This window comes from Somniosus microcephalus, chromosome 9 (genome assembly GCF_052327205.1).
Source record: "Somniosus microcephalus isolate GS21.2 chromosome 9, FLI_Smic_1.0, whole genome shotgun sequence".
NCBI lineage: Eukaryota > Metazoa > Chordata > Chondrichthyes > Squaliformes > Somniosidae > Somniosus > Somniosus microcephalus.
The window spans coordinates 24,912,571-24,938,428 of NC_140995.1; the positions used below are offsets into that span (position 1 = coordinate 24,912,571).

The 25,858-nt window shown below is 41.8% G+C and overlaps 1 protein-coding gene across 3 annotated transcripts in view; it reads right to left on the reverse strand.

Annotated features, from left to right (window-relative positions):
- Positions 1-439: 439 nt before the first annotated feature.
- agpat5 (1-acylglycerol-3-phosphate O-acyltransferase 5 (lysophosphatidic acid acyltransferase, epsilon)) overlaps positions 440-25,858 on the reverse strand; it is a 128,399-nt gene continuing 102,980 nt past the window's right edge. For 2 of the 3 annotated variants that reach the window (XM_085996451.1, XM_085996453.1), the window contains exons 7-8: positions 13,310-13,433; positions 440-2,530 (exon numbers count right to left, since the gene is read on the reverse strand). In XM_085996451.1, coding sequence (XP_085852577.1) covers positions 2,305-2,530; positions 13,310-13,433 — 350 coding nt within the window. In that variant the 3' untranslated portion in view covers positions 440-2,304. Of the gene's footprint in view, positions 2,531-12,539; positions 12,593-13,309; positions 13,434-25,858 lie in introns of all 3 variants that reach the window. The other variant, XM_085996454.1, reaches the window with a different exon arrangement.

A 25,858-nucleotide genomic window follows, 5' to 3' on the forward strand; every position in this document is an offset into this window, starting at 1 on the left:
AAACCTCTCCGCTTCACTACCTCTCTTTCCTCCTTTAAGACGTTCCTTAAAACCTACCTCTTTGACCAAGCTTTTGGTCAGCTGCCCTAATTTCTCTATGTGGCTCGGTGTCAAATTGTTTTGTCTTTTAATGTTCCTGTGAAGCACCATGGGATGTTTTACTACATTAAAGGTGCTATATAAATACAAGTTGTTGTTGTTGCCTGACTGAATATTTAATGGCTCTCTATACCCAGATAAAAATCTCAGTAATGAAGCAAAATGAGATCTGAGGGATTCCAGATTTTAGCTAAATTACAATAGGAGCTTGAGAATATCCCCAATAACTTTCTATTGCTATAATTTAAAATATTTTATCTTTACGTAGAATACAAGTGGGTAGAGCATGTTTAAATACTTGTTCATTCTGGATATAGCGAAGATAAAGCACAAAAACAGATACGGCAATATTATACTTTAATCATTTAGAATTTATTTATGCAACATGTGTTACACAAATTATAATGCTTAAAAAAGCTGTAAAAGAAAATATTAAAACCAATATGCATGCAAGTCTATGGTACTGTGATAAATGTTGTAAACATACTGTCTATTAAAACAAATGTGCTTTTAAAAATTGAATATCAGAATAAACCGACCTGCTTTAAAGGTGATTTTTATTTTATTACTTATAAGAAACTATGATTAATCACATTGGCATTGCACCATTTGAATTATCCTGAAAATATGTAAAAACATTGATAACACTTTCCATTAGCCCACTGTTGTGCTCTTGGGGAAAGAAATTCAGGATATGTAATCATGCCAGTGATAACACCTAAAAAATATTTACTTTGCTTGAATTGTGTTTGAGGTAAGTAAAATTAAGAGCAGGTTTAACTATGCAGCATTCATAAGCACTATTCCAACAGCAGGTGCACTCAAATAGTACACTTAGGAATTATAAACTTTGAGCAAGATTAAAAACTTTGGATTTGTACATTTGGATAGAGTGGGCTTTACTGTACACACTGCATGTAGAAAAACAAAAAACAGTGAGAAACCACGAGGAAAGATTTAGTCTAGCTTTCTTGGCCCACTAGAGGGAGTACCAGCTTTTCCACAAGCAAGTCCAGTTGCAAGTCATAATCGTGATGCATTTCTAATATGCCTGTATTAAGACTGTCATCAGTACCAGTGTTGAGAATGAACCAGTCAGTAACAGGCAAAAGGCACATGCTTTCTGTAAGTACAGTAAACGGCACATCAAGGCATCACATAGTTAAGAGAACAGTTCACAATCACTAAGCAACTCAATGACTAAACAGACAAGCAGTAGATTCTTAATCATTTATCCACACGAAGGTCAACATGTACTGCAAGCCACTTCATTTCCCAGTGCTTTATCTTCATTGTATTGTATGTCAGATGATGGTATTCAAGGTGATGTACAAATACAACTGATGACAACAAATGGTTTCAGTCCAACACCTTGACCATTTATGTACATTTAGTACATACACATACCATCTGAAATGCCACAGTAATTATATTTAAAAAAAAAATCGCCATTAGTTCACAAAATTAAACAATCAGCAACTAAAATTAAGCATTTTACCCATCTTTCACAGCCACCCTTATGGCATTGTTTTTTCCCCCCACAAGTAAACCATGCTTCAAAGCAATTTCATCGTACTGGAAATGTTCTTGAGGCGCGATTTTAAAGATACTACACTTAGTCAGAGCAGTACAAAGGACCATGAACCACTTAGTTACCCTTTTCATCATTTAGAGCACCAACGCTATAAGCTGGTTCTAAAAACATCCTTAATTCAGAACAAAATGCGATGCATTCTGAAAACAAAATTAAAAAGTCTTTTCATGTAATGTACAGCATATAGTAGACTCAATGTAAGCAAGTACTGTAATACATCAGCTTTTGCCCCTCAAAACAGTACAGCCTGTAGCTACTTGTAATGTCAAATCAAGCGCTTTCCCAGTTCTCAATAGGATCCAATCCCACACCATATCAATTCTTTAAACAGCCTACAATAATTTGTTCTTCAAACTGCACAGAAACACATCAGGGCTCTAAAACTACATTGAGCAGGTAAACTATTACCACTACATTACAGCCACACTAAACAGATACATTACTGGAATATGTTCATTTCAATCATTAAGGCAAATGTTTTTCATTAGAATATAAAATTTCTTCAACAGCAATTTTGAAATCCCATTTTACAGGTAACTTCCAAAAAAATGCTATACAAGCAATTACATTAGGATTATTCTAAATAATTAGAACTTGCAAAGGATGGCGTTTTAGGGTCTAATGTTAACCCATAGCCAGCCCACTAAAGTTCCATAAATCCATGTCTTCATATAAATCTTCCTTCCAGATTCTGTGAGGAGCATGGGGACTGTCAGACCACCAAGGAAGAACAGGGATGGTAGAGTCCTCATAAGGCTCAACTGTGATTTGTGGCCTTCTCCAGGAAATTTGCATCGCTTCTGTTCATCTTCTGCCTCATAGAATTCTGTTAGCAACCTATCAGCAAAGAGGGGGAAAAAATAACAACAATGGAAGCTTCAGGTTATATCAAAATGAAAGTGATTAGAAACAAGCCTGAAAGGCAAAACAGCTTTCTTATTTCACATTTCTTAATTTCAAGCTTGCAGCTAAATTTAGAATTTGGAATTCAAGATGGTTCTAGTGAAAGAGTTAAAATGCACTACTTGCAAAAAATGCTCAGAAAATGCCCCGAGAGCAAAATGCATCTAATCACAGAGTTAGGAACCAGGTTAGTGTTCAGTTGTAGATTTCCCTGATTTTTTTGGATAGCAAAACTCTATTTTTCCAAAAGTAATTTTAAAAAGTAAATGGAGCAGATAACAAAATAGAAAATATATTGGCTTTCCATCTACGTACTTTGATTGGTGTAACTGCACCACAATGAATCACTGGATGTTGTTCAACCTTCAACTTCACATACTCTGCAAAGTTATTATGTAATATATTGCAAGCCTGCCGATTATTATAAGATTATTATCAGTGCACTGGAGGAGAGCCTGCCTGCTGTAAGGGAGACTATGGTACAATGTCCCAACTGGAGAGAAATGTGTAATTTTCCTTTCAAGGGCCAGGAATGAGATAAAAAAGTCTGAGTGGGCTCTGTAAATGGACAACAACTGGCAAAGATGAGTAAAAATGGTGTGTTGTAACAGCGTTTGAAGATTTTTCTTAAGCAATTACATACACAGACACAATTCAAGAATAAATAGAACAAGAGCTTATGGATCAGCGGCTTATGCAAAATGACCAAGAGTGTGTTGCAGGTGCATATGATCTTTCCTCCTTCCTGTCATTTTATGTTCCCTAGGGGGAATAATTTGTTCTCTATGTTGGCAGTGAAACATGCACAAAGTGTGCATTAGAGAGAGTAACTGTGTGTGGTGGTATTAAATGGATTCGGCACTATTTTTGCCCATCCTCCTAATATTGCTCTTGGGAGTAAATCATTACAATCCATTTTAATACAGTGACCCTACATCAGCTGTTTTTGTTCATGAAGCAACAATTGGAAATTTTCTCCCCAAGTTGCCAGGTGGTGACTTTTAACAGAAAATCCATTATTAATGCCTATTCCGAATTTTCATTACATCAGAAAGAATAGGAAGGTGCATAAAATGACCTGAAATTTTTTAAAAAACAGCATGTAGGACTGTGTGGAAGACAAATGCTTAAAGTGCCAAAAAGAAAACCCCAGGATGTCCTAAAGAGAAACAAATACCCCATGTGGGTACCATGAGCATCTAGTCATTACATTACATACTAATATTACATAGAGTCGACAGCACAGAAAGAGGCCATTTGACCCAATTGGAATATGCTGGTGTTTATGTTCTAGACAAGCTTCATCCCAACCTTCATCTAACCCCATCAGCATATCTCTCTATTCTTTTCTCCCTTGTGCTTATCTAGCTTCCTCTTAAATGCATCGGTGTTTATTATTTATTGCTCTGGGTTACAGTATCTGCACTTAAGACAGGAACGGTAACATAGTGGTTATGTTACTGGACTAGTAACCAAGAGGCCTACACTAATGATTCAGAGTTCAAATCTCACCACGGCAGCTGGGGAATTTAAATCCAGTTAATTAAATAAATCTGGAATAAAAAGCTAGCATCAGTAATGGTGACCATGAAACTATTGGATTGTTGTAAAAACCCATCTGGTTCACTAATATCCTTTAGGGAAGGAAATCTGCTGTCCTTACCGGGTCTGGCCTATGTGTGACTTCAGACCAACAGCAATGTGGTTGACTCTTAACTGCCCTCTGAAATGGCCGAGCAAGCCACTCAGTTGTAAAAAACCGCTACGAAAAACAAGAATAATAAAACTGGACGGACCACCTGGCATCGACCTCGGCACCGGGTACGGCACACGACAACAGCACACCCAGTCCAATCAACCCTGCAAAGTCCTCCTCACCAACATCTGGGGACTTGTGCCAAAATTGGGAGAGCTGTCCCACAGACTAGTCAAGCAACAGCCCGACAGTCATACTCACAGAATCATACCTTTCAGCCAATTGTTCCAGACTCCTCCATCACCAGGGGTGGCAGCACAGTAGTTTAGAGTCAGGAAGGAGTGGCCCTGGGAGTCCTCAATATTGACTCCAGGCCCCATGAAGTCACGAGGCTTCAGATCAAACATGGGCAAGGAAACCTCCTGCTGATTACCACCTACCGCCCTCCCTCAGCTTATGAATCAGTTCTCCTCCATGTTGAACACCACTTGGAAGAAGCAGAGAGTAGCAAGGGCACAGAATGTGCCCTGGGTTGGGGACTTTAATGTCCATCACCAAGAGTGGCTCGGTAGCACTACTACTGACCGAGCCCTGAAGGACATAGCTGCCAGTCTGGGCCTGCGACAGGTGGTGAGAGAACCAACATGAGGGAAAAGCCTACTTGGGAAAACTAGGCATCCAGGAGGCCATCAGCAGCAGCAGAATTGTATTCCACCACAATCTATAACCGGCATATCCCTCACTCTACCATTACCACCAACCCTGGTTCAATAAGGAGTGCAGAAGAGCATGCCGGGAGCAGCAACAGGCGTACCTAAAAATGCAGTGCCAACCTGGGGAAGCTGCAACACAGGACTACATGCATGCTAAAAAGCAGAAGCAGCATGCTATAGACAGGGTTAAGCAATGCCACAATCAACGGATCAGATCAAAGCTCTGCAGTCCTGCCACATCCAGTCGTGAATGATGGCGGTCCATTTAATTACTAACGCGAGGAGGAGGCTCCATGAATATCCCTATCCTCAATGTTGGTGGAGCCCAGCACGTGAGTGCAAAAGACAAAGCTGAAACATTTGCAACCATTTTCAGCCAGAAGTGCAGAGTGAATGAACCATATCGGCCTCCTCCCGAGGTCCCCACCACACAGAAACTAATCTTTAACAATTCGATTCACTCTACGTGATATCAAGAAACGGCTGAGCGCACTGGATACAGCAAAGGCTGTGGGCCCCGACAACATCCCGCTGTCATGCTGAAGACTTGTGCTCGAGCTAGCCGCGCCTCTAGCCAAGCTGTTCCAGTACAGCTATAACACTGGCCTCTATCAGACAACGTGGAAAACTGCCCAGGTCCCTCCTGTCCACAAAAAGCAAGACAAATCCCATCCGGCCAATTACCGCCCCATCAGTCTATTCCCAATTATCAGCAAAGTAATGTTGTTGACAGTGCTATCAAGCAGCATTTACTCACCAATAACCTGCTCACTGATGCCCAGTTTGGGTTCTGCCAGGACCACTCAGCCTCATTACAGCCTTGGTCCAAACATGGACAAAAGAGCTGAATTCCAGAGGTGAGGCGAGAGTGATTGCCCTTGACATCAAGGCAGCATTTGACTTGAGTGTGGCATCAAGGAGCCCTAGTAAAACTGAAGTCAAGGGAATCGGGGGGAAAACTCTCCACTGGCTGGAGTCATACCTAGCACAAAGGAAGATGGTTGTGGTGGTTGAAGGTCAATCATCACAGCCCCAGGACATCGCTGCAGGCGTTCCTCAGGGCAGTGTCCTAGGCCCACCATCTTTAGCTGCTTCATCAATGACCTTCCCTCCATCATAAGCTCAGAAGTGGAGATGTTCGCTGATGACTGCACAGTGTTCAGTGTCATTCACAACGCCTCAGATAATGAAGCAGTCCATGCCCGCATGCAACAAGACCTGGGCGACATTCAGGCTTGGGCTGATAAGTGGCAAGTAACATTTGCGCCACACAAGTGCCAGGCAATGACTAACTCCAACAAGCAAGCATCTAACCATTGCCCCTTGACATTCAACGGCATTACCAATGCCGAATCCCCCACCATCAACATCCTGGGGAACGTGTTGTTGTTGCATGTGGGAGCTGGTGGACACCATTGATGTCCAAGGCGACCACATCTGCAACAAATGTTGGCTGCTCGAGGAACTTCTGCTCAGAGTTGATGAGCTGGAGTCCGAGATTCAGACACTGACACATTAGGGAGGAGGAGCTTTACGTGGACACTAAGTTACAGGAGGCAATCACACCCACCAGAGTATTTACTTCCAATTTGGCCCATGGTCAGGGACAGGAGGGTGTGACTACAAGCGAGGCAGGTATTGGGATCCAGGAGGTAGTGATGGAGGAGCCTCTGCCCTTGGCCTTGTCCAACAGGTACGAGATTCTTGCTCCGTGCGGACGAGGGCAGGGACCGCAGGGAGGATGAGTAATCTGACCACAGCACCGTGGTACAGGGAGCCATTCAAGTGGGGGGAGTAAAAATAAATGTTGTAGTGATAGGGGACAGTATAGTTAGGGGGATAGACACTGTTCTCTGCAGCCGAGAGCGTGAGTCCTGAAGGCTGTGTTGCCTGCCCGGTGCCAGGGTTAAGGACATCTCCTCTGGGCTGGAGAGAAACTTGGAGTGGGAGGGGGAGGATCCAGTTGACATGGTCCACGTAGGCACCAATAGCATAGGTAGGACAAAGAAAGAGTTTCTGCTGAGAGAGTTTGAGCAGCTAGGGGCTAAATTAAAAAGCAGGACCACAAAGGTAATAATCTCTGAATTACTACCTGAGCCAGTAGTGAATTTGCATAGGGTAAATAAGATCAGAGAAATGAACGAGAGCCTCAAAGACTGGGTTTCAATTCGTGGGGCACTGGCACCAGTACTGGGATAAGAGGGAGCTGTTCCGTTTGGACGGGCTTCACTTGAACCATGCTGGGGCTAGAGTCCTGGTGAATCGAATAACTAGGGCTGTAGAGAGGGCTTTAAACTAAATAGTGGGGGGGAGGATCCAGGTGAGCGGGAATTTAAAAAGTCAATGAGAAATGAGAAAGCAATAGAGCAGGACAGAGATGGGGGAAATAATAACCAGAGTGTGACAGGGACAGAATGTTTAAAAATAAGAGTGCAAGAGAAAATGGGGCCAAAACAAGGAGAAATGGTAAAAAGACAAAGTTAAAAGCTCTATATCTGAATGCACGCAACATTCGTAACAAGATAAGACGAGTTGACGGCACAAATAGATACAAATGGGTATAATCTGATCGCCATTACAGAGATGTGGTTACAAGGTGATCAGGGCTGGGAACTGAATATTCCAGGTTATTTGACAATTCGCAAGGATAGACAGAAAGGAAAGGGAGGTGGGGTGGCTTTGTTGGTAAAGGATGGGATCAGTGCAGTGGCGAGAAGTAATATTGGCTCAGAAGATCAAGATGTAGAATCGGTTTGGGTGGAGATAAAAATTAATAAAGGGGAAAAGTCTCTGGTGGGCGTAGTCTACAGGCCTCCGAACAGTAGCAATACTGTTGGACAGAGTATAAATCAACAAATAATGGAGGCCTGTAAAAAAAGGTACGGTAATAATCACGGGTGATTTTAATCTCCATATTGATTGGACAAATCAAATTGGCCATGGTAGGCTTGAGGAGGAGTTCATAGAGTGTATCCGGGATGGTTTCCTAGAACAGTATGTAATGGATTCGACCAGGGAGCAGGCTATCTTGAATCTGGTACTGTGTAATGAGACAGAATTAATAAATTATCTCATAGTAAAGGATTCTCTAGGAAAGAGTGATCATAGCATGGTTGAATTTCAAATTCAGTTGGAGGGTGAGAAAGTTGTATCTCAAACCAGTGTCCTGATCTTAAACAAAGGCAATTACAATGGCACGAGGGCAGAACTGGCTAAAGTGGACTGGAAAAATAAATTAAAGGGTAAGACAGTTGAAATGCAGTGGCAGACATTTAAGGAGATATTTCAGAACTCTCAACAAAAATATATTCCAGTGAAAAAGAAAGTTTTAAGAGAAGGGAGCACCATCCGTGGCTAACTAAGGAAGTAAAGGATGGTATTAAATTGAAAACGAAGGCATACAATGTTGTCAAGATTGGTGGTAGACCAGAGGATTGGGAAATTTTTAAAAACCAGCAAAGGATGTCTAAAAAGAGATCAATTATGAGAGTAAACTGGCAAGAAACATTAAAACAGATAGTAAAGCTTCTACAGGTATATAAAAAGGAAGAGGGTAGCTAAAGTAAATGTTGGTCCCTTAGAGGATGAGACTGGGGAATTAATAATGGGAAACAGGGAAATGGCAGAGACTCTGAACAAATATTTTGTATCTATCTTCAGGTTAGAAGGCACTAACAACATCCCAATAATGGATAATCAAGGGGCCACAGGGAGGGGGGAGCTACAGACAATCACAATCACTAAGGAAATAATACTTGGTAAAATAATGGGACTAAAAGATGGCAAGTCCCTGGACCAAAAGATGACAAGTCCCTGGACCAGATGGCCTGCATCCCATGGTCTTAAAAGAAGTGGCTGCAGAGATAGTGGATGCAATGGTTGCAATATACCAAAATTCCCTGGACTCTGGAGAGGTTCCAGTGGATTGGAAAACCGCAAATGTAACACCCCTATTTAAGAAAGGAGGGAGACAGAAAGCAGGAAACAATAGACCAGTTAGCCAAACATCTGTCGTTGGGAAAATGCTGGAGTCCTTCATTAAGGAAGCAGTAGCAGGGCATTTGGAAAATCATAATGCAGTCAAGCAGAGTCAGCATGGTTTTATGAAAGGGAAATCATGTTTAACAAATTTGCTGGAGTTCTTTGAGGAGGTAACGAGCAGGGTGGACAAAGGTGAACCAGTGGATGTGGTGTATTGGATTTCTAGAAGGCATTCGAAAAGGTGCCACATAAAAGGTTACTGCATAAGATAAGAGCTCACGGAATTGGGGGTAATATTTTAGCATGGATAGAGAATTGGCTAACTAACAGAAAGCAGAGTCGGGATAAATGGGTAATTTTCCGGTTGGCAAAAGGTAACTAGTGGGGTGCCACAGGGATCGGTGCTCGGGCCTCAACTATTTACAATCTACATTAATGACTTGGATGAAGGGACCAAGTGTAATGTAGCCAAGTTTGCGGATGATACAAAGACGGGTGGGAAAGCAAGTTGTGCAGAGGACTCAAAGAATCTGCAAAGGGATATAGGCAGGCTAAGTGAGTGGGCAAACATTTGGCAGATGGAGTATAATGTGGGAAAGTGCGAGGTTATACACTTTGGCAGGAAAAATAAAAAAGCAAATTATTATTTAAATGGAGAGAGATTACAAAATGCTACAGTTCAGAGGGACCTGGGTGTCCTTGTGCATGAAACACAAAGTTAGCATGCAGGTACAGCAAGTAATCAAAAAGGCAAATGGAATGCTGGCCTTTATTTCAAAGGGGTTGGAGTATAAAAGCAGGGAAGTCCTGCTACAACTGTACAGGGTATTGGTGAGACCACACTTCGAGTGCTGCGTACAGTTTTGGTCTCCTTATTTAAGGAAGGATATACTTGCATTGGAGGCAGTTCAGAGATGATTCACTAGGTTAATTCCAGAGATGAGGGGGTTGAATTATGAGGAAAGGTTGAGCAGGCTGGGCCTATACTCATTGGAATTTAGAAGAATGAGAGGTGATCTTATTGAAACATATAAGATACTGAGGGAGCTCGACAAGGTAGATGCAGAGAGGATGGTTCCCCCTCGTGGGGAAATCTAGAACGCAGGGGCACAGTTTTAGAATAAAGGGTCGCCCTTTTAGAACTGAGATGAGGAGGAATTTCTTCTCTCGGAGGGTTGTAAATCTGTGGAATTCTCAGCCCCAGAGAGCTGTGGAGGCTGGGTCATTGAATATATTTAAGGTGGAGATAGATAGATTTTTGCAAGATAAGGGAGTGAAGGGTTATGGGGAGCGGGCGGGGAAGTGGCTTTGAGCCCAAGATCAGCCATTATCTTATTGAATGGCGGAGCAGGCTTGAGGGGCCAAGTGGCCTATTCCTGCTCCTATTTCTTACGTTCATTTCATTGTGAAGATTATATATTTTTTGCATTAATTCATGGGATGTGGGCATTGCTGGCAACAGCATTTATTGCCCATCCCTAATTGCCCTCGAGAAGGTGGTGGTGGATAGCCACCTTCTTGAACCGCTGCAGTCCGTGAAATGAAGGGGCTCCCACAGTGCGGTTAGGGAGAATTCCAGGATTTCCATTACATCAGAAAGAGTAGGATGAAAGAACGCTGATATATTTCCAAGTCAGGATGGTGTGCGACTTGGAGGGGAACTTGCAAATGGTGGAGTTTCCATGCACCTGCTGCCCTTGTCCTTCTAGGTGGTAGAGGTCGCGGGTTTGGGGGGTGTTTTCGAAGAAGCCTTGGCGAGTTGCTGTAGTGCATCTTGTAGATGGTACACACTGCAGCACCGGTGGTGGCAATCAAGCGGGCTGCTGTATCCTGGATGGTGTTGAGCTTCGAGTGTTGCTGGAGCTGCACTCATCCAGGTAAGTGGAGCGTATTCCATCACACTCCTGACTTGTGCCTTGTAGATGGTGGAAAGGCTTTTGGGAGTAAGGCGGTGATTCACTCGTCACAGAATACCCAGTCTCTGACCTGCTATTGTAGCCACAGTATGTGTGTGGCTGGTCCAATTAAGTTTCTGGTCAATGGTGACTCCGCAGGATGCTGATGGTGGGGGATTCAGCGATGGTAATCCCGTTGAATGTCAAGAGGAGGTGGCTAGACTCTCTTGTTGGAGATGGTCATTATCTGTCACTTGTGACACGCAAATGTTACTTGCCAATTATCAGCCCAAGCCTGAATGTTGTCCACGTCTTGCTGCATGTGGACATGGGCTGAGGCGTTGCGAATGGACCCATTAAAATTTGAGAATTGATGATTGTTTTGGCCACACCACCACTGATCATTCACTTTGCTAGATAAAACTGTATGTAGAAGTGCAGCAGGTATCCGGATATAACTTTTGCAGGAAACTTGGTTTTATTAGTTGTGTCCCCCTATATTCAGATCGGATGATCAATTAATGTGCCAGGACTGCTATGCAAACCAATTAGTGCTTCCCTCCAACTTCACCCTGTCCAGGTAATGTTCACCATCTTTCGAGTCCTCTTGCATATTGTATCACAAATACAAAAAAAATTACTACCCCTGCTGAAATTTATTCTATTAAAATGGAATGCTTAAATCTGATTTTTCCATAAAATACAGGATTTCAAATTGGGAACCCAAAAAAGGGTATTGCGGGATTAGGTGTATTTACTTTGTGAAATGAACACAGGACTTGGATTTCGTCACTTCAAGAATACTTGCATGTTTCATCACTTTTCCATTACAGTGCAAAACAGCAATAAGCTGAAGATCATGAATATGTGCTCAAGATTATGGTATCTCCGATATGACAAGTAATACTCAACTGTATTGGTAGTACACTGCAGGTCCATCGACATACAAAAAAGGTATGTTAACATTTTAGTCTATATGCCCTTTGTCAGAACTCAAAATGTTACCATGTTTACTTTTTCAGATGCTGTACTACTAGCATTTTCTGCTTTTATTTCAGATTTCCATCATTTGCAGTTTTTTCTTTCAAACATTTTGTTGCGTTTGCTATGTACAAGCTAACTTTTGCACCAACACATTGTCTGCTTAGACATGTTATGCTATATGATTGCATCCCCAGTTTAAAAATATAATTGACCTGTTCTATGGTTCACTATGTATTTTTGAAGCTGCTAATATGAAAAGAAAAAGTGGCACCCATGTAAATAGTCAACACAAGCTCACGCTTTAAGTAGTAAAAAGCAAAATTATTCCCATTATGGTCATGAGCAGATGCCTTGAAGTACATCAGGGTTTGACACTTTTACCTGAGCTAATCATAACAAAACACTAGAGGTATGTGCACTACATGGGAGAATGAGCCAACTGTTGCAGGTTTGAGCTCACTAATTGCATGGTAAATAGCATAACTAGCTCAGCAACATTACTGCTGGTTCCTCAATTGTAAAGCATCCAAGGCACAGCAAGTGCATCAAGTAACATTCCTGCAGTCTGTCAGTGGGCTAAATAAAATGCTGACAGAACAATTAACTCTCACTTAACATACACACAGTGCACAAAAAGAAAATTAATTCCCCAGTATTTAGGATTAGGCACTCACCCAAATGTTGCTAGTGAAAAGGGCTTACTTTAAATATTCTCCTAATGATAAAGCTGGGATGCGGAAGAAAGAGAGGAAAAAAAGGTAGCAAGCAGGCGAGGGGGAAGCAGAGATGGGGAGAAAGGGAGAGAGAGAGAGAGAGAGAGAGAGAGTGGGAGAGAGAGAAAAACCATGGTTTCTTAATACAATATTGTAAGATTAATGGATCAAATCACATTTCAATGTTTTGAAGCAGACAGTGCTTGTTAATACAGTGCAAAGTTCATTTAATGCAAAACCACGGCAATTTACTATTCAATATTAAAATAATCTGACATACTCCTAAATACCCTTATGAACAGAGGAGGGTGCAAGGATTTGAGTTATTAATTTTTCAGGTGTCTACATGCAGGGTAATGCCTTCAAAAAATTTTCAACATCTTGCAATCTATGTTTCACTGATATTTAAACAGATCTACAGTATATTAATCTCAGCTCTATCAATAAATCTATTGGATTACAAAAGCAAAATACTGCAGATGCTGGAAATCTGAAATAAAAACAGAAAATGCTGGAAAAACTCAGCAGGTCAGGCAGCATCTGTAGAGAGAAAAAGAGATTTAACGTTTCAGGTCGATGACCTTTCGTCAGACCTATTAGATTATATGCTGTCAAAGGACTTTGAAATACTAGGTTGAAAACAAAATAACTTCAGTGGAGCACTAAAGCATCTATGCATTTTTTAGGTAATTAATAAATGACTGCTATGACTGAAAAGTGCTGTTACTAACTTGTCTTTCATTTCAAAGCGTCCATGTAACCACCTCTTCAGGAAAATAGCTTCCTCTGGAACTTCTTTCACATCTACACGCTCAAAGAAAATGTGTATCCTTGGACACTCCCTACACAAGAATTCTGTGAATCAAAGAAACAATTAACTGTAGATGTAAGACAAGGAAAGGCATTAATATAGTTGTTAATTGTGCTAGTGTTAAGAAAATACAATTTTTCAAAATAACTGCCCTAGAGTGCAGGTGGTTCAGAAGAACTGTGAAAGGAATGTTTGTCTTCAATTTCTAACTCGGTATTTTATACTTGGTTTCTTTTTGGAGTTGATTCTTCATATATGTTCCAATATACTCAAACAAAGCAAAAGGCAATTAAGTGTAAAACACATGCTCACTACTGTCATCTGATTAGCTTGCACTTATTGTAAATGATGGGGAGAACAAGAGCATTTCAGCTTCATGGCTCTTAAAATCCAAACATACTGAAACAAATAGAAGAAAAAAAATGTACAGGAACACCAGCTATATTATTTAACTTGACGTGATCCAGCAATGTGCGAGACAGAGTCCCCCTCCCAAGATTTTTCAATATTGATAGTTCAACGGACATCACCACTGCCACGGAGTAGAATTGCAACAACAGCTCCAGAGGTCTTTGCTCCTGACTTCTCTCCTAGAGTCCTCGGAGTATCCCAACCATAAAGCAAGTCTTCATGTACGAAAAACTATCGTGTCCAACATACAAACTACCTGTTCAGAAACTCCACTCATTAGGATGACATTACACAACACGGCCATAAAAGTAATTGCAACAAAAAGCACTGAAAGAAGCCATTTTACATCATCTCAATTTAATTCCCATTCCTTTTCACAGGTTCATTCCATTTTGAAGCAATGAAATACTACCATTTTACCATGACAACTTAAAAGCACGACTCAACTGACCTATATATCTACACAAAATGTGCTAACAACCCAGAAAGGCACTTGTATGGAAATGTAGTTATACCGTGAAGCCTGCGGATTAAGGGTTTGTATCACAGATGGTATACAAAAAACTCAGTATATAAGTGGAGTCACTGCAATGCGGCACTTCCAGTCGGCAGTAGCGTTCACATGGAGCATGTCTAGGGAAATGGCAGGCGCGTAGCCCACGGTTTACCGTCCATTGAAATGAATGGATGAAAAATCATGGGCTATGTGCCTGCTATTTCTGGAGATGCACTCCCTACAATGCCAGATCACAAAATCACCCCTATAGAAACACCACATATACTGAAACACCACATTTGTATACTTTGGATGGCAGTGGTTCTAATTTTTCATGCATATTCATTGGTCTTCTGGGTTCTGTTTCCTGCAGTTTAGTGAGGCAAGCCAGATTCATTAATATAATAGCAAAATACTGCGGATGCTGGAAATCTGAAACAACAACAGAAAATGCTGGAAATACTCAGCAGGCCAGGCAGCATCCATGGAGAGAGAAACAGAGTTAACGTTTCAGGTCTGGGTTCTGACGAAGGGTCCCAGACCTGAAACGTTAACTCTGTTTGTTTCTCTCTCCACGGATGCTGCCTGGCCTGCTGAGTATTTCCAGCATTTTCTGTTGTTAAGCCAGATTCATTGCCTCTTTGAGAATTGGCATGGTAATAATCACTTAAAACTGCTGTAAATGAGCATGCAAAAAGAAACAAATACCAAATAACAAATTTTACTGCAACGGATTTTAAGCATTTCTCAAAGAATCTTGCGCAGTGGGAATATTGTAAAGTTAAAATGGATGACTTCCTTTATTATTGTCAATCTTATAGCAAGCAAATGGATAGTAAAATTGAGACCCCCAAACTTGCTTGGAATAAACAGAGTTCAGTTTAAGGGTGGATATTTAAAAAGAAATACTTGCACATGATCTGGAACTCAAAAGTCACTCTCTCATGTAGTACTTGTGCCATTTGACTACACATTTATCGCACACCGCTATCTTAATATATTATGTTATAATTTGATGGGTAGTTAACAAGGCAGTTAACGCCATATTGGAAACCACAGCAATTTGCAATTTCTGTTACAGAATGTGACACAAGTGATGATGAGAAATGAAGCGAGGGGAAAGAATGGGAGAAGCAAAAACCCAGCAAGATAACAAAGTGCGTCATGGATTCACGAATACAGGTTTGCAAGTGAGTTGAACCAACAGAGTTGTGTGCTTGTCTTACTACAGTATTAATTTGCACCACTTTTTGGATGATTAACTTAACCCAATAGATATGGTTAGGACAACTCCCTTATATGGATATATGCAGTTTCTCCCAGATGTTCAACTTTTTTAACGTGACACACGACCCACTTAAGCGGCACATGGAATATCAGCAGCGATTTGCTACAGTTTAAGTGAAATGAGCGTCCTCCGCGATTGTAAGAATTCTGCAGTTTGTCAGCTTTGGTCAGAGTGAAGGAAAACGGACCTAGACTTTCTAATGCCATTTGGCAGAGTTCAATGGGAGGTGGGAGAGTGATTCTTGGAAACCAGAAGGCAAAACAAAAATCTGCCAGACTCGCATTGGAATCCTGGCTAGTTGCAAGGATGACTGCAGTTTGCAGATGAAAAAAAAGTTTCGCAGTTCTGAAAGCATGAGGACCATCACACTTTTCCTCTTCCTCAGATCTCCCTGATACCCAATTAGAAATGCGTAGATATGCAGACATCACAACTTTCTGGGCATCATGCTGGACTGAATGGGATAATTTGGTACACATCCTCGAGGTCCATGGACGCACCTGAATATTCTGCTTTGGCATTATCCTCTCATGACTAGTTCAAAAGCCTTTAGGGAAGCAAAAAGCAATAAGAATTACTAAACAATTAACTACCCCATTAATCTGCAATATATAACTATTTGATAAGTTTCATTATAAATTTACTTCATCAATTTATATTGGCCCAGAAATTCGGGTCGGGGGCTTCCCGCGGGTGCAAGCCCCCGACCTGCACTTACCTTGCGCGCCGGCAGTTGAGCTGTAGGGCCCCGTGGAATTCCGATCCGGGGCCTGGCCCAGCTACCGGCGCGCAGTGCTTGCGTGTCCCGGGGCGTAGTTAGTGCGATGCATCCCCTGGGATCACGTGGGCCATGGGCAGCCAATTAGCGCAGGGAAAAGCCCATTCATAAGTAGTGACAGGAAAACCTGTGAAAACTTATAAATACTACGGCCCCAAAATAGTAGTAAACCTTCAAATAAATTTTAAAAAATCATCACACTTTTTAAATAAACTATAAATTACATTAAACAACTATTTAAATTTTTGAAAAAAATAATTTCACATTCAAACGGGGCTAAAAATAAACTTACCTTGCTTTAAAGTATTTAAAAATAATAAACCTGTGGAAAAAATGTTTTAATTTTAATTAATTGACCACTTACCTTTTAAAATGCAGGCCTTACACCTGGTTTTTACATTTCTAAAATCTAAAGACTTACTCTCACGGAAAATCCTGTAAAAAAACGTAACTTCAAAGCGCATGCGCAGACTCCCGCGTGCACGCATTCGACCTCTGAACCCCTTTGTTCAGAGGATCGGAAGTACCGGTTTCCCGCGCATGCGCAGTGCATGCAGGAAACCGGCACTTCCATCGGGCCCACGCGCGAGTACCCCGTGTGTACTCACCCGTGGAGACCCGAATTTCTGGGCCATTAAAGCATTAAATTGATCTATTTGAAAATTATAAATTGCAGACTATCCAAAAGACATTGGGTCTGAACAAGTAGTTGATAAAATTGATAAGCTTCTGACAATTTCATAGAACCGTAGAAACTTACAGCACAGAATGAGGCCATTTGGCCCGTCGTGCCTGTGCTGGCTCTTTGAAAGAGCAGTCGTGCTTAGTCCGACATTCCCCTTTTTTGTCCGTAGCCCTGCAAGTTCCTCATCCTCAGGTACCTGCCCAACTCCCTTTTAAAATTATTTATGGAATCAGCTTCCACCACCTTTTCAGGTAGAGTGTTCCAGATTCCGACAAAACTCTGCAAGAAAAAAGTTCTCCTCATCTCCTCCTCTAGATCTTTTGTCAATGATTTTAAATCTATGACCTCTGATTATTGACCCACTCACCAAAGGGAATACTATTTCTCTATCTACTCCATCAAAACCTCTGTCAGCTCTTAACCTTCTCTGTTCCAAGGAGAACAGTCCTAACCTTTCTAACCTCTCCTCATAACTGAAGTCCCTCGTCCCTGGTAAACCCCCTATGTACCTTTTCTAAGGCCTTTACATCTTTCCTGAAGTGTGCTGCCCAGAATTGTCTACAATACCACCTCCCAAGCCCGCAACCTCTACCACCTCGCAGGCGCATGGGAACACCATCACCTCCAAATCACACACTATCCTGACTTGGAAATATATCGCCGCTCCTTCATTGTCGCTGGGTCAAAATCCTGGAACACTCTCCCCAACAGCACTGTGGGAGTATCCTCACCACACAGACTTCAGTGGTTCAAGGTGGCTCACCACCACCTTCTCAAGGGCAATAAATGCTGGCCTTGCCAGCAAAACCCACATCCCAGGAACAACTAAAAAGAAAATCCTCCAGCTGAGGCCTAACCAGTGATTTACAAAGTTCTAGCACGATCTCTGCTTTTATATTCTATTCCTCTTTTTACAATCCTAAGTAGCCCATATGCTTTTTTAATCACCTTATCAACTTGCCATGCCACCTTTAAGGATTTGTGCAAATGGACACTGAGGTCTCGCTGCTCATCTACACTTTTCAAAATTGTGCCATTTATAGTGTACTGTCTTTCCATACGAGGCCTCCCAAAGTGCATCACTTCACAATTCGCCGCATTGAACTCCATCTGCCATCCTTCTGCCCATTTCACCAGCCTGAAGCCTATAACTATCCTCATCACTCTCCACGACTTTGCCAAATTTCATATCATCTGCAAACTTTATAATGCTGCTCCCTACACCCGAGTCTAGGTCACTTATAAAAACTGAAAAATGTACTGAATCAACACCTTCCATCACATTTCAACAGCACATTAGGATGCATTCAAACTAAACAACAGTTCCAGTAACCCAGACCAGTGATCTCTGTCCCATTAGTGGTTCAACTGAAAGTAAAGAGCAGCGCTATGATAAATGATTGCTCTGAAATTGCGCTGAACTAGGTGGTGAAGATTCTTATGTGCAGACTGAAATCAGCTGGGAAACTAACAGGGCTAACAACAGGTAGTGAAGACAGCATCAGTGCTTAAGAGACACACATCAGCATCAGTGACACAACAGAGAAAGGCAGCATTCACAATAGATACAGAAGGAGGAAAGTAAAACCAGGTCTTAAATGCAACTCCAGAAATAAGATTAGACGAGATGAAAAAGCAACTTTTTGGCATTTAAAAAATATGCTTATTTTGAACTAGCATCTTTGAATTTGGTTCTTCCAGATCAGATACAGGATTGCCTTCTTTGAGATCACAGCTGTATTGTTTCTGTTTGCCAAAACCCACAAAAAAGTTACCATTAATGTTGTAAACAGTGACTAAATCTAGATGTGCTATTCACATTGATACCATCCCAGAGTATAAAAATAATGTCATGAGACAATCATTGAGAGGATGTTTATTGTTCAAAACTAAAGATTTTGGAGTTCGTCATTTTCAGTAAGTTTTTAGTCAAGAGGTTAGATCTCTTAGTGCAATTTTTTTCCTCAGTATGACTTTCATTAAATTATTTTTACAATTGCTGGATAGTGCACTAAATGGCTAGCGTAGCACAGAAAAGTGACAATAAATTCCAGAAGGGAGCTTGTAAACCAGACATGACTATGTAAGAGAGATTGAACCATCTTTACTGTGCATAGGCTGAAGGACAGCTGCATTTTCCCACCTGGTTGGAAGACTCACCATGAAATATATGTGGTCAATGTTTGCCATTCAAATTCACCTGGAGAGCTAGCTGGGTTTAGTAGGCATTGAGAAACGAACAAAAGTGCTTCTTTTTTTAACAAAATTGCATCCAAGAATGCTGGTGCAATTCATTTTTTTTTTTTTTTAATTGCACCTATGGATAACTGTGCTCTTATGGTAGACAAAATCAGGAAGTTACCAAGTTTGATCTCTGGTCTTTGCAGACCTCAGCAGGGCAGTGGTCAGGCTTTACACTTGCCTCAGTCCTTGAACATGGTGTCGTCTCCCAAATCCGTGCCCATCTTTCCTGCATCTCCATGCTTGAACCTCTCCAATCAGGTTTCTGCCCCTGCCACAGCACTAAAACGGTCGTAATCAGTCACAATTGACATCTGATGTGACTGTGGTGCATTATCCCTCAATCCGTTTGCTTCTCCAACGACCTTCCTCCATTGTTCAGCTGAGTGGGACTACCGCGTGGTAGTGGGCGGGAAGGGCTAAACCGGATAGCGCTCAACCTTGGCGTCCTATTTGACTGAGCTGAGCTTCCGGCCCCATATCCTCTCCAGCACAAAGACTGTCTACATCCACCTCTGTAATATCGCCAGACACCACCACCCCCCCACCCCCCCCCCAGTCCATCTGTTGCTGAAATCCTCATCCATGCTTTTGTTACCTCCAGATCGACTATTCCAACACGGTCCTGGCCAGCCTCCCATCTTCCACCCTCTATAAACTCAAGCTCATGCAAAACTCTGCTGCCCGTATCATTACTCTTACCAAATCCCATTCAGCCATTACTCTTGGCTCCTGGTCCACCAATGACTCAGTTTTAAAATTCTCATCCTCATGCTCAAATCCCTCCATGGCCTCGCTCCTACCTAACTCTAACCTCCTCCAGCCCTACGACCCTTGGAGAACTCTGTGTTCCTCCAACTCTGGCCTCTTGTGCATCCCCCACTTTCTTCGCCCAATCATTGGCCCTCATGCCTTCAGCCGTTTAGGAATGGAATTCACTCACTAAACCTCTCCACTGCTCTCTCCTCCTTTAAGACGCTTGTTAAAACCTACCTGTTTGACCTGTCCTAACATCTCTTCTTTTGGCTCAGTGTTAACTTTTGTCTGATTATGCTCCTGTGAAGCACCTCGGAGTACGTTAAAAGGTGTAATATAAATGCATGTTGTTGTTCTAAATCTCCGAGCTGGAGTTGGGGGTTGGGGGGGGGAAGAAAGAGGCGGACGGCACAATAATCAATCTGGTTTTCCAATCCCGACTGGTTATCCCTGCTGAAAAGCAAACATGCACGGTCAGCTAAAAATAAAACTGGTCTCAGCTAGTATCGATGGTCAGATAGGTGGTTTCCTCCGGGTGCTCCGGTTTCCTCCCACAGTCCAAAGATGTGCGGGTTAGGTTGATTGGCTATGATAAATTGACCCTTAGTGTTAGGGGGATTAAATACGTGGGGTTACGGGGATAGGGTGGGATATGTGTTGGTGTAGGGGTTACGGGGATCGGGTGGGATATGTGTCGGTGCAGGCTCGATGGGCCGAAATGGCCTCTATCTGCACTGTGGGGTTTCTGTGATTCTGTGATAGTGTGCCGATATCCAGGAGATACAGACCATTGTAGGCTGCAAAAAGGCCACTAACATACAGGAAAACATTCATTGTGAACAGCTGAGGGGAAAAAAGTACTTTAAAGGACGTGGTAGTGGGCGGGAAGGGGTAGAAAAAACAAACTTCACTACAACATGGAGACTTTTGGTTTCTTCCCATGAAACTTTGAGCGGACTAAACATCCAATACAGCTGAAACTCAAAGTTGCAAGTCTTGCAATGGAAATGCATTAGTTGGCACTGCTTATACCTCAATGATGCACCCTTTCGTCTGCGATTTTGCTGGTTTCAAAATAGTATTTTATGATCTATAGTACTGTGATTACAGTTGATATTTTGTAAAAAAGTCACAGTATTTAAAAAATGATACCAGGGATTATTCATACTATTGTTAGTACACTGAACAAAAATCTGAAATGTAAAATCATGCAATATTAGCACATGAATCATAACATGGTCATTTGAGGCATAGTACAGATTGGAGCCAATTTTCTCTGCTATACGCTAGTTGAAACAGCTGGGTTTTATCATAGAAATCACAAGGGAACACTGGCAGTCCCAAGAACTTTTCATTTCACATCACTTGAACTTCCCCAAGGGCTTTCTAAATCCAACTTTGCTGCAATATAACTAATCCTGCAGTGTTTTAGATAAATTGCAGTTAACCAACAGATACTTTTCAGCATTTTAACTCGGTATTCTAGTTCTTACAATCTTTTAAATTCCATGGCTCCGAGCTGATAAAAAAAAAAACATACATGCGTGGATCTATTTTTTAAATGCTGCCAAACACCAGGTTACGTTGTAGGTAGAATCATAGCGAGAATGTAACCGGGGTTGAGGCACTAGTTATAAAGAGAATTGAGAAATTAGAATTTTGGTTCACTCGAACCTGATCAAGATTGCAAAGGAATATGATGAGGTAAATAGTGATGGACTATTTCCACTGGTGAGATGGCAACAAGGCGGCACACATTCAAGATAATTACAAAAAGGATAAAAAGGTAAGATTAGAAAAAAGTTCTTTATACAGGGTGTGATTGGAACGTGCAATTCTCTGCAACAAATCGTTGTTGAAGCAGTCCATAAACTCTCCTGAGAGGGGAATTACACAGTTGCTTGAAAAGGAGAATACTAAAAGGTACAAGGAGTGAGTAGGAGTGTGGGATTAGGCCAGGTGGCTCATGTGAAGAAAAACAGTGGTGCAGACTTGATGCCCTGTTTCTGAACTGCAACATGCTATGATTTTATAGGCCATCTTTTAGAAATGAAGGTCACATCGTTAAAAGCTTTCTAAGTTACATGATAAGACATTAGGCCAAGAATACCTTGAGCCTCCCATTTTAGGTACAGCTATAACCAAAATCATCAACATATTGTTAGAACTGAAGTTAACAGGCATTATATCATCATGGTCACCATTTGTACTGAGAAAGGTAGAATAAAACTTTTTGGGGAGGTGGTAATTCCTCCTCTTCCCATACGACAGTATGAAATTCGTAACTATAATTATCTTCCACAATTCAATAAAAGAGTCCTAGTCAAACAAACGAACAAACACATTTGTCCCATTTCTTCTGAAAACTTCTATCTCAGAGAAAAAAAGTTAGTTTATCCACCTTGAGCTACTTTCATTGTATAGGCTTGAAAAACATCTGCATAACAACTACATGGAAGAATCCACATCCTAAAGCAGAATTGCTCTGACCTTGTTGCTAAGGACATGAATATGACACAGGTATCCTAGCTCATCAACAATTACCTCATGTCACTGTTGTGGTGTAGGTTTCATTGGTATATGAAGTATAATGATGGATATACATTACACTACATATTATTCACTCTCTGAATTTGGTTCATCAGTTTCCCAATACAGGTAACTATCCCTTATCTGAAAGCCTTGGGGCCAGCTGAGTTTTGGTTTTCGGAATTTTTCGGATTTCAGAAGGTATTATTATAAGACTGGGAAATTTGTATTTAATATAAATTGTAAAAGTTCAGGCTACCTCTTGCGACTGTTCCGTGTCTCATCCCCCTTCCTGCTTCTCTGGAAAGCCGGATATCGGCTGACTCCTACTAAGCTGGCCCGCAAATCAGGTCAGGGGGGTGGGGGGGGGGGGGAGGGAAAAGAATATCGGACGGGCCGCTGTATTGTTGGGTTCACTCTCCCAGTACCTCCTTCACACTGCCCGGCTCGGCCTGCAATCTCCTACCCGGGAGGGAACTCTGTGACCCTCTGCCCTGCTCAGCGTAAGTCGTGCGCCACTCTGGTCATGTCATGCGCATGACTTACGCTGAACAAAAAAACTTTCGGTTTTTAGAGGTTTTCGGAAGTTCGGATAAAGGATAGTCTACCTGTACCATACTTAACTTGATAGCATGCTTTCCTGCTCTCTGTACATAATTAGGTTTATATACAGTTTGTAAGAAAAAATTCTCATTGTTTGATAAATATTTGAAAAACCCTTATGCTTTAAAAAAAAGATGTACATCCTTCTTGAATAACATGACAGGATAACAGTTTAGGAAATAGTTTGAGATATGGGCAGAAATCTGCCACATTCCTACACTCATTTCAGGTGAGATGAAGGCTTGGCTGACTGAGACCTGGAATGCACCTACTCTTCTAGCTAAGCTAGAGCTACAAGCAATGCTGGCTTTCCAATACAAACACTATACACAAGCCATAATTTAGAAAGTAAGCTACATCCATTTCTGGTCGGACCAGATTTCTTTGGTGGGGGGGGGGGGGGGGGGGGGTGATAAGAGAGAAGAGATAAACCCAAAACGAAGATGATTCAGTATGCCAAACTCTTTCATAAAAGTAGTCACAAAATCCAATCCTTAGAGTTCCAACAGACCTAACCTATTGCAAATAATTTCAACCATAACACTTAAGTGAATAAAATATGAAAATGCTGGAAATACTCAGCAAGTCAGGCAGCATCTGTGGAGAGAGAAACAGAGTTAATGTTTCAGGTCGATGACCCTTCGCCAGAACTGGAAAAAGCTCGAGATCGAACATATTTCCAGCATTTTCTGTTTTTATTTGACTTAAGTGAATAATCTTGATCCAAGTGTCAAACTTTCTTTGGTTATTTGTTCACTGTTCAGGACATTGATGATTATTTGCCCAACAACCTCTTGCACAATACTGTTCATTAAAATAAAAACAGAAAATGCTGGAAGCACTCAGCAGGTCAGGCAGCATCTATGGAGAGAGAAACAGAGTTAACGTTTCAGGTCAATGACTTGGTCAGATTTTTAAGCAAGTGCAGGGGCAGGGAAAGGGGGGAGGGGAGGAAAGAACAAAAGGGAAGGTCTGTGATAGGGTGGAAGTCAGGAGTGATTAAATGACAAATGGTTTGATGGCGCAAAGCAAGAGGAGATGGTAAAAGGACAAAGAAACAAAAGATGGGTCTAGAAGAGGTGTAAATGGGAATATCAGAATCATCAGCAATAGCTGCCGTCTGAAAAAACAGGGGCAGAGGTTATGGTCTGAAACTGCTGAACTCAAAGTTGAGTCCAGAAGGCTGTAAAGTGCCTAATCCAAAGATGAGGTGCTGCTCCTCGAGCTTACGTTGAGCTTCGTTGGAACAGTGTAAGTGGCCGAGGACAGAGTGGGAGTGGAGCGGAGAATTAAAGTAACAGGCGACCGGAAGCTCAGGTCATGCTTGCAGACTGTTTATTAAAATGTTTGAATCTGAAGTACAACCAGTCAATCTTCTGTGGCAATTCACACAGGGACTCAAGATCAACAGTCACATTCAAGTGGTGAGGTTCGATGTGGGTGAAATATGTACCAGGGCTCTTTAAAGTCATATATTCTGTCCTATATTTTCATTATAAATTCCTATGTCCACATTTATAATGGAAAACTTATTGTGCTTAATTACACTGCCCTGCCAATGGTGGCCTCTTTACTCCCCCTTGCAACATTTTGCTAGAGTGTGGAAGTGACCCACGGTAAAGCTAGTAGAAGTCATGGAGCCATGGAGCCCACTCACACAAGCTGTCGTCGTTTGGTATTATGGGACTGGGGAAAATGAGGATGGAGTTCACAAAATTCTCCAATGTTATCCTCTGGGGCCAGAGAGACTTTTTTCCACTGGATGACCAGGACAGTGGCACAGCATCTGACTTCCTTAAGGAAATAGCATTATCTCTATATCCCAGCTATCTGCTTCTTACCCTTTGTATCCAAGATCTATCCAAATCTTAAAAAAGCATTGACAAGTAGTTTGATAATACAATGTGACATCCAACAGGCACTTCTAGACCTATATCAACATTACATTAAATGTTGCTCGGGACTTCAAATATCAAAGAGAATAGTAATACTATTAAATCCTCAAACTTTTAGTTTCAATGAAAATACTCCTATGCTTACCACATAAACTAATTCTAGTTATTATGCATGACTGGAAATGACCTTGTCTCTTTATAATACACCTCTATTTCAGAGCCCAGCTATGATAGCATGCTCGCACATTTTTATTTCTGATTTACTTTTTTGGCTAGCTGGGGTGTTTTTCACCTCCCCCCCCCCCCCCCCCCCCCCCCCCCCCGGCTGGGGTGTTTTTCACCCCCCGCCCCCCCCACTTTTTCCATAATTTTTTGGGGGGTCTGTCTGGTCTGACAATTCTCCAAACAAGAGGATTAGCTGCTCAGCACACCTCCTGTCGTCAGTCACCAGGAAGTACCGAGTATAACTGCTCAGAACACCGCCTGTAGTCAGTCACCAGGAAGTACCGAGTATAACTGCTCAGAACTCCTCCTGTAGTCAGTCACCGGGAAGTACCGACTATAACTTTCCTCTCTCATTTTCTCTTCCCCACATTGCAAAGTCCATTCTTTGCCATTCCCAGTTGAATGGTATCACTTTGGAAACAATTCTTAAAATCAGTGATGGATGGCAGTATTTCCTAGTTATCTTTCCTCCTCTCCCCATTGTTGGGGTGAATGCATTTCCCCCAAATGGCTATTCTTTGTATGAACCTGGACAGTGAGTAGCAATAATTTTTTTGATCAT